At 36.5% G+C, this 13,147-nt stretch overlaps 1 protein-coding gene across 3 annotated transcripts in view; it reads left to right on the top strand.

Moving 5' to 3' along the window:
* Window positions 1-13,147, top strand: part of LEKR1 (leucine, glutamate and lysine rich 1) — a 241,648-nt gene that overhangs the window by 94,001 nt on the left and 134,500 nt on the right. For all 3 annotated transcript variants that reach the window (XM_021069706.1, XM_021069708.1, XM_021069707.1), the window contains one exon: window positions 11,837-12,012. In XM_021069706.1, coding sequence (XP_020925365.1) covers window positions 11,837-12,012 — 176 coding nt within the window. The remainder of the gene's footprint in view (window positions 1-11,836; window positions 12,013-13,147) is intronic.

The following is a 13,147-nucleotide window of genomic DNA, read 5'->3' on the forward strand; positions in this document are numbered from 1 at the left end:
CTGCCTAACCAAAAGTCGCAAAGATTTTTTTCCAGTAGTTTCTTTTAAGGATTTTATTGTTTTAGCTCTTACATTTTGGTCTATGATTCATCTTAAGTTAACTTTTGTGAATGACGTAAGGTAAGGATCTATATTCATCTTTTTTTCATGTGAATATTCAGTTATTCTAGCACTGCATCCTTTCCCTATTGAATTATCTCAGTCCCTTTACCTAAAATCAATTCACCATGAATGTAAGGAATTATTTCTGGACTCTCAATTCTGTTTTATTCATCTACATATCTATTCTAGATGTCACTACCACACTTTTGAATATTATAATTTTTAGAAAATTTGAAATCAAGAAAAGTAAGCCCTCCAAATTTCTTTATTTTTAAGAATTTTTTGGCTATTGGGTCCTTTGAATTTTCGTATGAATTTTAGGATCAGCTTGTCTATTTCTGAAAAAGAACCTACTGATAGGTATAACATTGAATTTGTAGATCAATTCGGGTAAAATTAGCATCTTAAAACTATTGAAATTTTCAATACATGGATATGGTATATCTTTACATTGAGATCTTTAGTTCTCTCAGAAATGTTTTATTTTTAGTAAACAAATCTTAACCTCTTTTTATTAAGTTTATTTCTAAATATTTTATTCTTTCAGTTATTATGAATGGGATTTTTTTCTTCACTTTATTTTTGGCATTAGTCATTGCTAGTATATAGACATAATATTCATTTTTGCCTATAGTTGATGAACCCACTTATTAGTTCTAGTATTTGTGTGTGTGTATTTTACAATTTTTATTTATTTATTTATTTATTTATTTTTGGTCTTTTTAGGGCCACGCTAGTGGCATATGGAGGTTCCCAGGCTAGGGGTTGAATTGGAGCTGTAGCCACTGGCCTACCCCACAGCCACGCCAGAGCTGAGCTATGTCTGTGACCTATACCACAGCTCTTGGCAACACCGGATCCTTAACCCACTGAGTGAGGCCAGGGATTAACCCTTCATCCTCATGGATGCTAGTCAGATTCGTTTCCACTGAGCCACAGTGGGAACTCCTTTAGCGTTTTCTACATAGAGGATGTTTCTATATAGAGGGTATTTATTACATAGAGGACTTTACAAATATTCCAGCTACTTTTATATCTGCTCATTTAATTGTATTTACTCTTAAAATCCTCAGTCTTTATAGCTATTTACAGGTTATTAGACACAAGGCTTTGAATTCCTCCAATGCTCTTCTAAATTCTCATTATTCTGCTCAGAATTCTCTGTTCTACTCATCTCTCAATAGCTGTGTGTCCTGCCTTATATTTCACAGAGTTAAAATTGTCAATACAGGCATATTTCCTGAGAATGAAATAATGCCTACGTTTCAGAACTCCTCACTCAGGACCCTCTTCTAGGCTTTTGGGATGCCCCCCACACCCCAGCAAAAGTAAGATGGTTTAATTGTAATTGTAAAAGTTCTATCTCTTGGCACTCTGATTTGTCTTCCCATACTTATGATATCAGCAAGGGAAAGTTGTTTGGAGTATACATTATGACTGCCATTTGGAAAGACATTTTATTTTATTTTTCCTTTTTTTTTCCCCTTCTTTCCTTTTCTTTTATGGAAAGACATTTTAGAATGTTTCAATTATACAAACAAGACACTACAGACTGAAAATTTGGATGTGTATGAATTTTTTTAAATTAATGGAATAAAAGCAGTAGAGATGAACAGTTTAAACAATGGAAATTATTCTCGCATAAAGAAACTAATGGTAACTTTTTTCAGATTACACTGTAAGAGACACATTTTTAATAAAATCTCTTGAATTGTTTTGTAATCCATTCAGTGAAAAATACTTAATTATTTGAATACATTGGAGAAAGAGTTAAGTTTCTTGTGATTTGACAAAATATAACATAAAAATCATAGCATACTACTTCCAGGACATCTGAGATAAACGGGTTTGTGAGTTTCATCATTTCAAAGACAATTTAGGATGTCATTTTTGAAGAAAACTTGAAATGCCAATAACCTTAAATTCATATATGAAAATTATTCATAAAGATTCTTCCATATTTGGCAATGCTTAATATTTACATGGTATTACCAATAATGAATAGGCTGTTAAGCTGAAAGAATCTTTCTCAACTATCACTGATTTTTTTTTTTTTTTTTTTTTTTTTTTTGTCTTTTTGTCTTTTTTGTTGTTGTTGTTGTTGTTGCTATTTCTTGGGCCGCTTCCGCGGCATATGGGGGTTCCCAGGCTAGGGGTCGAATCGGAGCTGTAGCCACCGGCCTACGCCAGAGCCACAGCAACGCGGGATCCGAGCCGCGTCTGCAACCTACACCACAGCTCACGGCAACGCCGGATCCTTAACCCACTGAGCAAGGGCAGGGACCGAACCCGCAACCTCATGGTTCCTAGTCGGATTCGTTAACCACTGCGCCACGATGGGAACTCCCAACTATCACTGATAATAAAACCAAAGGTCATGATAGATGAAAAGCTCTGTAATTTTTTTCTTTTTTTCTCAATGAATTTTATTCATCAAAAAACTCTACAATTTTAATATTCTCTCCATATAAAGTATTATTATGAAGTGGCTAACATGAAAATATGCTTGTTGAGGACACAGACAAAAATTGTAGATGAAAAAAGTATTGTAGACGTGTTACTTATTAAAAAGTTATATTGTTTTATTGTATTTTGTGATATTGATGGGATTTATTAAATTTTATAATTTTGTTATAATTTTTCTCATTCTGTAAATAATTGCGCACTTTAAGCTTAATTTTGAAATTATTTCTGTATTCTCTTTTATAAGAAAACTGCCCCCTCTATCTGCACCAATCATATAAGACCTAGGCCCCACAAAATGTGGTATATTTGCTCTTAGTTAACAAGCTTCAATTTTCTGTTTCCTGGCTTTTTCCCTACAGATGCACATACATCCAGTCGTTCTTCTATTAAAAATCCCTCTAGGTCTTGACCCTCATGTACATGGCTTGCTCTCAGCAGCTGCCTTACATTGAGCCCATTAGCCTCTTAACCTTGACTTAGTTCATAGTTCTTGTCTGTCTTACCACTTTCTGGCTTCACATTCAGACTTCCAATCCTCACTATTGGCCCCATTGCTTTAGTGATATATTTGGACTCTTTCTTTCTTTTTTCTGGAAATTCATTTTCATTCTTTTTTTTTTTTTTAGATTTTTCTTTTTTTCAATTATAGTTGATTTACCTTGTTCTGTCAAATTTTTGCTGTATATCGGTGACCCAGTCATACATACATATATATATAATATACACTTACACATAGTATTTTTCTTACATTTCCTCTACCATGTTCCATCACAAGTGACTAGACATAGTTCCCTCACCTATACAGCAGGTTCTCATTGCTTATCCACTCCAAAAGCAAAAGTTTGCATCTGCTAACCCCAGACTCCCAGTCCATCCCACTCACTCTCTCTACCCCTTGGCAACCACATGTCTGTTCTCCAAGTGCATGAATTTGTTTCTTTTCTGTAGAAAGGATCATTTTTGCCATATATTAGAGTTCAGATATGTGATATCATATGGGATTTACTTCACTTAGTATGAGAGTCTCTAGTTCCATCCATGTTGCTGCAAACGGCATTATTTTGTTCTTCTTATGGTAGAATAGTATTCCATTGTGTATATATACCACATCTTTTTTTCTGTGTGTGTCTTTTTTGCTATTTCTTGGACAGCTGCCGTGGCATATGGAGGTTCCCAGGCTAGGGGTCGAATCGGAGCTGTAGCTGCCAGCCTATGCCAGAGCCACAGCAACGCAGGATCCTAGCCGTGTCTGCAAGCTACACCACAGCTCACGGCAACGCCGGATCCTTAACCCACTGAGCAAGGGCAGGGACCGAACCCGCAACCTCATGGTTCCTAGTCGGATTCGTTAACCACTGTGCCACGACGGGAACTCCTATACCACATCTTTTTAATCCATTCATTTGTCGATGGACATTTAGGTTATCTCATGTCTTAGCTATTGTAAATAGTGCTGCAGTGAACATAGGGGTGCATGTATCTTTTTCAATAAAAGTTTTGTCTGAGTATATGCCCAGGAGAGGGATTGCTGGATCATATGGTAGTTGTACATGTAGTTTTCTGAGGTAACTTCATACTGGTTTCCATAGTGGTTGTACCAATTTACATTCCCACCAACAGTGTAGGAGAGTTCCCTTTTCTCCACATCCTCTCCAGCATTTGTTATTTGTTGACTTGTTAATGATGGCCATTCTGACTGGTGTGAGGTGTTACCTCATAGTAGTTTTGATTTGCATTTCTCTAATAACTAGTGATGTTGATCATTTTTTCTTGTGCCTATTGTCCATCTGTATATCTTCGTTGGCAAAATGTCTATTCCAGTCTTCTGCCCATTTTTCAATTGGGTTGTTGGAGTTTTTGTTGTTGTTGTTGAGTTGTATAAATTGTTTGTATATTTTAGAGAGTAAGCCCTTGTCAGTTGCATTGTTTGAAACTATTTTCTCCCATTCCGTAGGTTGCCTTTTTTCTATGGTTTCCTTTGCTGTGCAAAAGCTTTTAAGATTGATTAGGTCCCATTGGTTTATTTTTATTTCTGTTGCCTTGGGAGACTGACCTAAGAAAATATTTGTAAGGTCAATGTCAGAGAATGTTTTGCCTACGTTCTCTTCTAGGAGTTTGATGGTGTCTTGTCTTACATTTAAGTCTTTAAGCCATTTTGAATTTATTTTTATTCATGGTGTGAGGGTGTGTTCTAATTTCATTGATTTAATACAGCTGTCCAGTTTTCCCAGCACCACTTGCTGAAAAGACTGTCTTTTCCCCATTTTATATTCTTGCCTCCTTTTTCAAAGATTAATTGACTCTAGGTTTCTGGTTTTATTTTCGGGTTTTCTGTTTTGTTCCATTGGTCTGTATGTCTGTTTTGGTACCAGTACCACACTGTCTTGATTACATGGCTTTGTAATATTGTCTGAAGTCAGTTTCTGTTCCTCAGGATTGCTTTGGCAATTCTGGATTTTTTATGGTTCCATATAATTTGTTTTTTAATTTTGGATTGTTTGTTCTAGTTTTGTGAAAATGTCATGGGTAATTTGATAGTGAGAGCATTGAATCAGTAGATTGCTTTGGGTAGTATGGCTATTTTAACACTATTAATTCTTCCAGTCCAGGAGCATGGAATATCTTTCCATTTCTTTGAATCCTCTTTTATTTCTTAATTAATATTTTATAGTTATTGGCATATAAGTCTTTAACCTCCTTAGTCAGGTTTATTCCTAGGTATTTAATTTTGGGGGATGTGATTTTAAAAGATACTGTATTTTTATATTCCTTTTCTAATATTTCATTGTTAGTATACAAAAATGCAACCAATTTCCAAATGTTAATCTTGTATCCTGCTACTTTGCTGAATTTGTTAATCAGTTTGAGTAGTTTTTGTGTAGCGTCCTTAGGGTTTCCTGTATACAGTATCATGTCATCTGCATAGAGTGACAATTTTACCTCTTCTTTTCCAGTTTGGATGCCTTTATTTCTTTTGTTTGTTGAATTGCTATGGCTAGGAGTGCCAATACTATGTTGAATAACAGTGGTGAGAGTGGGCATCCTTGTCTTATTCCAGACTGTAGTGGGAAGGCTTTCAGCTTTTCTCCATTGTGTATTATATTGGTTGTGGGTTTGTCATAAATGGCTTTTATTATGTTAAGGTATGTTCCCTCTCTACCCACTTTGGTAAGAGTTTTTATCATGAATGAATGTTGGACTTCATCAAATGCTTTTTCTCCATCTATTGAAATGATCATGTGGCTTTTGACTTTTCTTTTGTTAATGTGGTGTATGACATTTATTGATTTGCATATGTTTTACTATCCTTGTGAACCTGGGATAAATCCCACTTGGTCATGGTATATGATCCTCTTTATATATTGTTGGATTGGGTTGGCTAAAATTTTGTTGAGAATTTTTGCATCTATATTCATCAAAAATATTGGCCTATAATATTCTTTTTTGGTGGTATTTTTGTCTGTTTTTGGTAGTAGGGTGATAGTAGCTTTGTAGAATGTCTTGGGGAGTGTTCCTTCTTCTTCATCCTTTTGGAAAAGTTTGAGAAGGATGGGTATAAGTTCTTTGTATGTTTTATAGAATTCACCTGTGAAGCCATCTGGTCCTGGACTTTTGTTTGTAAGGAGTGTTTTTATTACATATTCAATTTCATTTCTGGTGATTAATCTGTTCAGTTGATCTATTTCTTTTTGATTCATTTTTGGCATGCTGTATATCTCTAGAAAGTTGTCCATTTATTCTAGGTTGTCAAATTTGTTGGCATATAATTCTTCATAATGTTCCTGTATAGTTTTTTGTATTACTGTTGAGATTTCTCTTTCTTCAGTTCTTATTTTGTTTATTTGAATTCTTTCTCTCCTCTTCTTGGTGAGTCTGGCCAGAGGTTTGTCAATTTTGTTTACCCTTTCAAACAACTAGCTCTTGGTTTTATTGATTTTTTAATTTTTTTGAATCTCTATTTTATTGATTTTCTTTCCAATCTTTATGATTTCCTTCCTTCTGCTGACTTTAGGTTTTGTTTGTTCTTCTTTTTGTAATTCTTTTAGGTGGTGGTGAAGTTGTCAATTTGAGATTTTTCTTCTTTTTTGAGGAAGGCCTATATCACTATGAATTTCCTTCTAAGCACTGCTTTTGCAGCATCCCATAGATTTTGAATGATTGTGTCTTCATTATCATTTCCAGATATTTTTTAATTTCCTTCTTGATTTCCTCATTGACCAATTGGTTTTTTAGTAGCATGTTGTTTAGTCTCCATGTGGTCAGTGTTTTTCTCATTTCTTTTCCTGTGGTTAATTTCTAGTTTAATGCCATTGTGGTCAGAGAAGATACTTGAAATAATTTATATTCTCTTAAATTTTTTGAGGTTAGTTTTGTGCCCCAGTATGTGGTCAGTCCTTGAGAATATTTCGTGTGCACTTGAAAAGAATGTATATTCTGATATCTTTTGATATAATGTCCTGAGTATGCCAATGAAGTCTAAGTTTTCTATTGTGTAATTTAGGATTTCTGTTGCCTTATTGATTTTCTGTCTAAAGGATCTGTCCATTTATGTGAGTGGGGTGTTAAAGTCTCCTACTGTTTTTGAATTCCCATCAATTTCTCCTTTTATGTTTATTAGTATTTGTTGTATGTATCTGGATGTTCCTATATTAGGGGCATATTATATGAGTATTGCAGCTCCTGCATTCCTTTTTTTTCCATTCACATGAAATATATTTTTCCATCCCCTCACTTTGTATTTATATGTGTCCTTTGCCCTAAAGTGAGTCTCTTATGGACAGCATATTGTAGGCTCTTGCTTTTATATCCAATCTGCCACTCTGTGTCTTTTGATTGGAGCATTCAGTCCATTGACATTTAAGGTAATTATTGATAAATATGTATTTGTTGCCAATTTTTTTTTTGTCTTTTTTACCTTTTCCAGGGCCGCTTCAGCAGTATATGAAGTTCCCAGGTTAAGGGTCTAATCGGAGCTGTAGCCACCGGCCTACGCCAGAGCCACAGCAGCACAGGATCCAAGCCGCATCTGCGACCTACACCACAGCTCATGGCATCGCCAGATCATTAACCCACTGAGCAAGGGCAGGGATTGAACCCGCAACCTCATGGTTCCTAGTATTTTTTGCCATTTTAAACCTTGTTTTCCAGTTGATTCTATGTTTCTCCTTTGCTCCTTTCTTTTTTTGGTTGGATGATTTTATGCTTGTGTCCTTTTCTTTTTAGTGTTTCTGAATGTAGTGTTTGGTTTTGATTTATGGTTGCCCTGTTTTTCAAGTAGGTTAACCCCTTCCCATAATCTATTTGCTTTAGCCTGATAATCATATAGACTCAAACACATTCTAAAAACAAACAAAAATGAATCTAGATTTACTTACTTTTTTCCCCGTGTTTTATGATTTTGTAGTTCTTTTTTACACCTTCATGTTTGTCCTTTTGCTCTTCCTTGTGTTTATTGTCACTTTTACAGTAGTTTTTTTTTTTTTCCTTTTAGATCTGTATACTGGCTTATTTAAGTGATTGCTTTCCAATTGTGATTTCCTCCATCCTATTTCTTCTTCTTTTTTATTTAGAGGTGCCTTTCATCAATTTTTTTTTAGAATGGGTTTAGTATTGGTGTACTCTTTTAATTTTTATTTGTTGGAGAAATTATTTATTTCTCCTTCTATTTTAAATGATAATCTTGCTGTGTAGAGTTTTCTAGGCTTCAAATTTTTCCCTTTTAGAGCTTTGAGTATATCTTGCCCCTCTCTTCTGGCCTGTAGTGTTTCTGTAGAGAAATAAGCTGATAGGCTTAAAGGAGTTCCCTTATAAATAACTCTTTGTTTTTCTCTTGCTGCCTGTAGAATCCTCTCTTTACCTTTTGCCATTTTTATTATGATATGTCTTGGTGTTGGCCTGTGTGGGCTCAACTTGTTTGGGGCCCTCTGTGCTTCCTGTATCTTGATATCTGTTTTCTTTGGATTTGGAAAGTTTTCAGACATAATTTCTTCAAATATATTTTCAATCCCCTTTTCTTTTTCTTTCACTTCTGGAATCCCTAGTATGCATAGATTGGCCCACTTTATACTATCCCATAGATCTCTTATATTGCTTTCATTTTTTTTTATTTGATTTTCTGTCTGCTGTCCTGATTGGGTGATTTCCAGTATTCTATCTTCTAAGTCACTGCATTATTCATTCTGCTCTTCAGTGCCTTTAACTCAGCTGGCATCTCTACAAATGAATTTTCTAATTTTTCTTGGTTCCTCCTTACATTTTCTAGTTCCTTTCTAAAGTAATCTGCCTAACTGTTCATATCTGCTCTTAATTCCTTCATATTCACTCTTTATTCCTTCAGTAGTTTCACTGTCTCTTTGAACTTGATGTCTTTTAGACTGCAGAGGTCTATTTCATTATTTGTTCCTTCAGTGGAATTCTCCTGTTCTTTGAACTGGGAATGGTTCCTGAGCTTCTTCACTTTGCTTATATTTTTCTTTTTCTGTGAGTTTAGGGAAAACAACTACTATAGTCTTGGAGGGCTATTTATATCTGCAGGTGCCTCTGGGTATTTTCTTACTTTTTATTTTTAGGGTACTGCACATCTTCTAGGGAGATGGAGGCAAGGGACGTGGCTAGTAGCCAGTGCCTGGTTTCTGAGCCCTTTGCAGTGGCAAGGACCTGCAGGAAGGTGGTGCAGGCTGCTCCTAGTTTCAGGGCCCTGGGAAGTGACAGTGATCAGAATGTGTAGGTGCCCCCCAGAACTTTTGGAAGCAGCAGCAGCAGGACAGGTTTGTTCCTGGAGGAGTGAGAGCAACAATGGGTAGTGCTTGGTTGTAGTGCCCTCTTCTTTGTTGACCTCTGAGATGACTGGGGCCACAGGTCATGCCTGTTCATGGACCCCTAGTGGTGGTGGGCCATGCCCCCCTCTTGTGTCTGAGATGATTGCTATGGTTTGTCCCCACCACCTGTAGATCATGCAAGTGGTCCCACGTTGCTCTCAGCCACTGCTGCCCTTAGCCCATATAAAACATGCCTGGCTACCTGTAGCCTGAGCAAGTTGCGCCTGGCCACCTATAGCCTTTGCCAGAGGCACCCTGCCTTCTGAGAGTCCTTGTGTGTGTAGGGAAAGATATTCCTATGGTGATCTGCCCCTCTTCCTCTTTCCCTCCCCAACAATGCTGCCAGGCTTCTCCAATAGGCCCAGACCTCCTACTGGGTTCCTGTAGCTTCCACTCCCAAGCTAGTGGCATTCAGCTTTACAGCCTGTGGTATACTGCTCTCTAACCCCTCGGGCTGTCTCCACACAGCCAACCCTAGTCCTCTCCATGGAACTGACCTCTGCAGCCTGAGACTCCATGCTCAGCCCCTGGCTGAGCATCTCAGACTTTGTTGTCTAGGGGCAGTGGTACAGTTGGTCTGTGGGGCTCTCACTCTGCTTTGCCCTCCTCAGTCCAGCTGCTGTACTTTTCTTCATGACTCTGAGATCCCTCTGTCTTGGTTCATCTCCCCACTGGTTAGATGGCTTCCCAGGGTGTGGGTTCCTTTCCTCTTTAATGGCTCCCTCTCAGGAGTGCTAGTCCCATCCTCATTCCTTTTCTCTCCTTTTCTTTCTCTCTCTTTGTTTTTCCTTTTGTTCTACCCAGTTGTGTAGAGGGTTTCTCGCCCTTTGGGGAGGTTTAAGGTCTTCTGCCAGCATTCAGTAGATGTTCCATGTGAATCATCCTACATGTAGATTTTTTATGTGTTTGTGGGAGAAGGGGAGCACCACATTTTACTCCTCTGCCATCTTTATCCTTCTCCTTGACTCTTTCTTTGATTTTTTTTTTTTTTTGAAATCACCTTCTCTCTTAGCTCCCAGGTCTGCATGCTGAGGACTGACGATACCCTGTAGTTTCTGGTCACTCAGGTGGACCTTATTAATGACCACATAGACTGACACCACCTCTCATGTTCTTGGAAAAAGCTGATCTTTCAGCCTTTGCTTTACATCTGTCCTTTCAAAGTTTTTGCACAAGAAATGATCACGTGTTCTCTGTGTTTTTAGTCTCTGTGACTGCACTCAGATTTCTACTCAGCTATGTACACACTCAGGTGTCTCCCACCCTCACACACTCTTCTGCTGTACATCTTCCTTTCTCTCTCCTTGCTTCCTCAGTCAGGGTTCTTGGTTGCTGCTACCACACAACTATTTTCTCACTTCTGCTTTACTGCTCAGTTCTTTCCTAATGCCTTTCTCTGAGATCACTAAACACCTCCTTAATACCAGATACAGTGGACTCTGTTCATCCTTTATCAGAGGCTTTAAACACTGACCACTACTTTCATCTTTAAATTCTCAAATTCTCTTATCCTCTTGCTTTACAGATGTTATCCTTTTGACTTTTCTTTTAAATCACTGTTTGCTCCTCCCTGTTGTCACTTGAGAGAGTTTTTTCTGTTTCAGTTTCATAAATATTAATGTTGTTCAGTGTTTTATTCTTTATTCTTCCAACTGAGTGATCTGTTTTTTCATTCATTCATTCATTTGTCAATATTTGTTGAGTACATACTGTGCTCGGTGCTAGGGGGACCATGATGAACAAGACAGATACAGTCTCTGCATCATAGATCTTAATATACTCAGGGAGATAAAAATTAATCAAATAATTAACTTCCCTGGCTTTAGTCATCATCTTCTTGCTGATAACACCCAGATCTAAGCCTGCATCTTGCTTATTAGGTAAATTATAACTAAGACATCTGAAGTAATAAAAAATCATTGAGATGGCAAAAAAACATGTGGTTGCTTTGAGCTGTGCCATTTGATGAAGGAAAATCACTGGATCAGTCACCTTGAAAGTTTTTATTTACTCATACCCCAGGTTTTACACTACCTATAGAGCCCTGGCACAGGAAGATGCGATCCAAGCCTCTGAGATTCTCTTTTAGGCTCAATGACAAAGTCACTTTTGATTGAATTTTCTTTGCTAAACATTTGCTTTTAAATTAATTTTAAAGATTAATTTAAAAAATGTGTGAAAATAGTTGTCTTTATAGTTAAGATAATAACACAGTGGAAATGAATTGGGGTGACTTTATACCTCGGTCTTCCTGGGATTTCCCTGTTTATATGTCATCTCTGCATATTACAGATAGCACCTCCTTTCACTCTCAAAATTGTCTCCGTTTAAACAGTATATTTTATAATTACTCAAAGAAAATTTTTCAAGAAAACTTTTTTTTTCAAATAAACATTTGTTATTATGCTTGCTCTTTTTTAAAATCCTGTTTTTTCTTTATTACTTTACAGTCAGAGACTGACAGAGTACAAATATTTCTGGAATAAGACTCTTTCATTACTTACTTTTACTAAAAGGGAGCTAAACAGAATTAAAAATGAAGTGTATGATAATTTTCAAAACTGGACTTCACTGAAAGGAGAAGTTTTTCTACAAATTAAATCCATAACTGAAACAGCCTTGACAGGTTTGTTACATATTTTTAGACTATAATCATCCTATTTTGGGGTAAATGGTACATCATAAGTAATAAAATAAAGATATTTCATTTTATGTGATGGGAATTATGATTCATTTTTAAATGTCTTATTGATTGGTAGAGTAGATGACCATTAAGAGATGTTCCAGCCCCAAAATTCAATATTTATGGGCCTAATATAAGATATGCTCTGATGCATCTATCTTGAGCTGTGGCCAGAAGTCTGGTCATTCCTGTTAAATGTACAAATTTGTATTTTAAAACTTTTTCTTCTGTTAATAGCTGAGAAGGTCTAATTAGATCAGATTCCCCACAGATAGCAACTGTATATTCTAAACAAAATTACTACCTAAAAACACTGGAGAGTGACTACAACCTGGCACATAATGGAGGAAATATCAAAAATGGAAAGAAGGCATATTACTAATTGAAAAAAGCCAATCTGGAAAGGCCGTGTACTGGACAATTCCAGCTGTATGACATTTTGGAAAAAATGCAGCTATGGAAATAGTAAAGAGATCAGTGGTTGCTAGGATAAGAAAAATAGGTGAATAGGTAGAGCATGGGGGATTTTGTGGCAGTGAAACTATTTTGTATGATGCTGTAATAGTGGCTCTGTATCTTTATGCATTTGTCAAAATTGATAGAATATGCAACACCAAGAGCAAACCCTTATGTAAATTAGGGATTTCAGGTAATAATGATATGTCAGTGTGGATTCATTAGTTGTAACAAATGTACCACTCAGGTGCAGGATGTTGATGATGGGGCAAGCTGTGTATTGTGAGGGGCAGTGAGTATATAGGAATTCTCTCTACTTTCTGCTTAATTTTACCATGAACGTAAACATGATCTAAAAAAAAAACTATTAATTTTTTTTTTCAATTGAAAGAACAGAATAGCACAGGGTGAATTTCCTAGGGGTTTTGTTGTTGTTTGTTTTGGTTTGGGTTTTTTTAAAAAGGGTATTAGATTGAGGCCTATTACTTGCAAGGAAGCTAAAACTTGTTAGACATCTTTTTGGCTTGAAGACTGGAGAACAGAGATCAAGGTAGCCTCAGCTTTACAAAAGTGAGAAGATATCCTAGAAAAAAAGATGGAAAGGGAGAGTTCAAATTCTGCA

The sequence above is a fragment of the Sus scrofa genome, chromosome 13, assembly GCF_000003025.6.
Source record: "Sus scrofa isolate TJ Tabasco breed Duroc chromosome 13, Sscrofa11.1, whole genome shotgun sequence".
In the NCBI taxonomy this organism is placed as follows: domain Eukaryota; kingdom Metazoa; phylum Chordata; class Mammalia; order Artiodactyla; family Suidae; genus Sus; species Sus scrofa.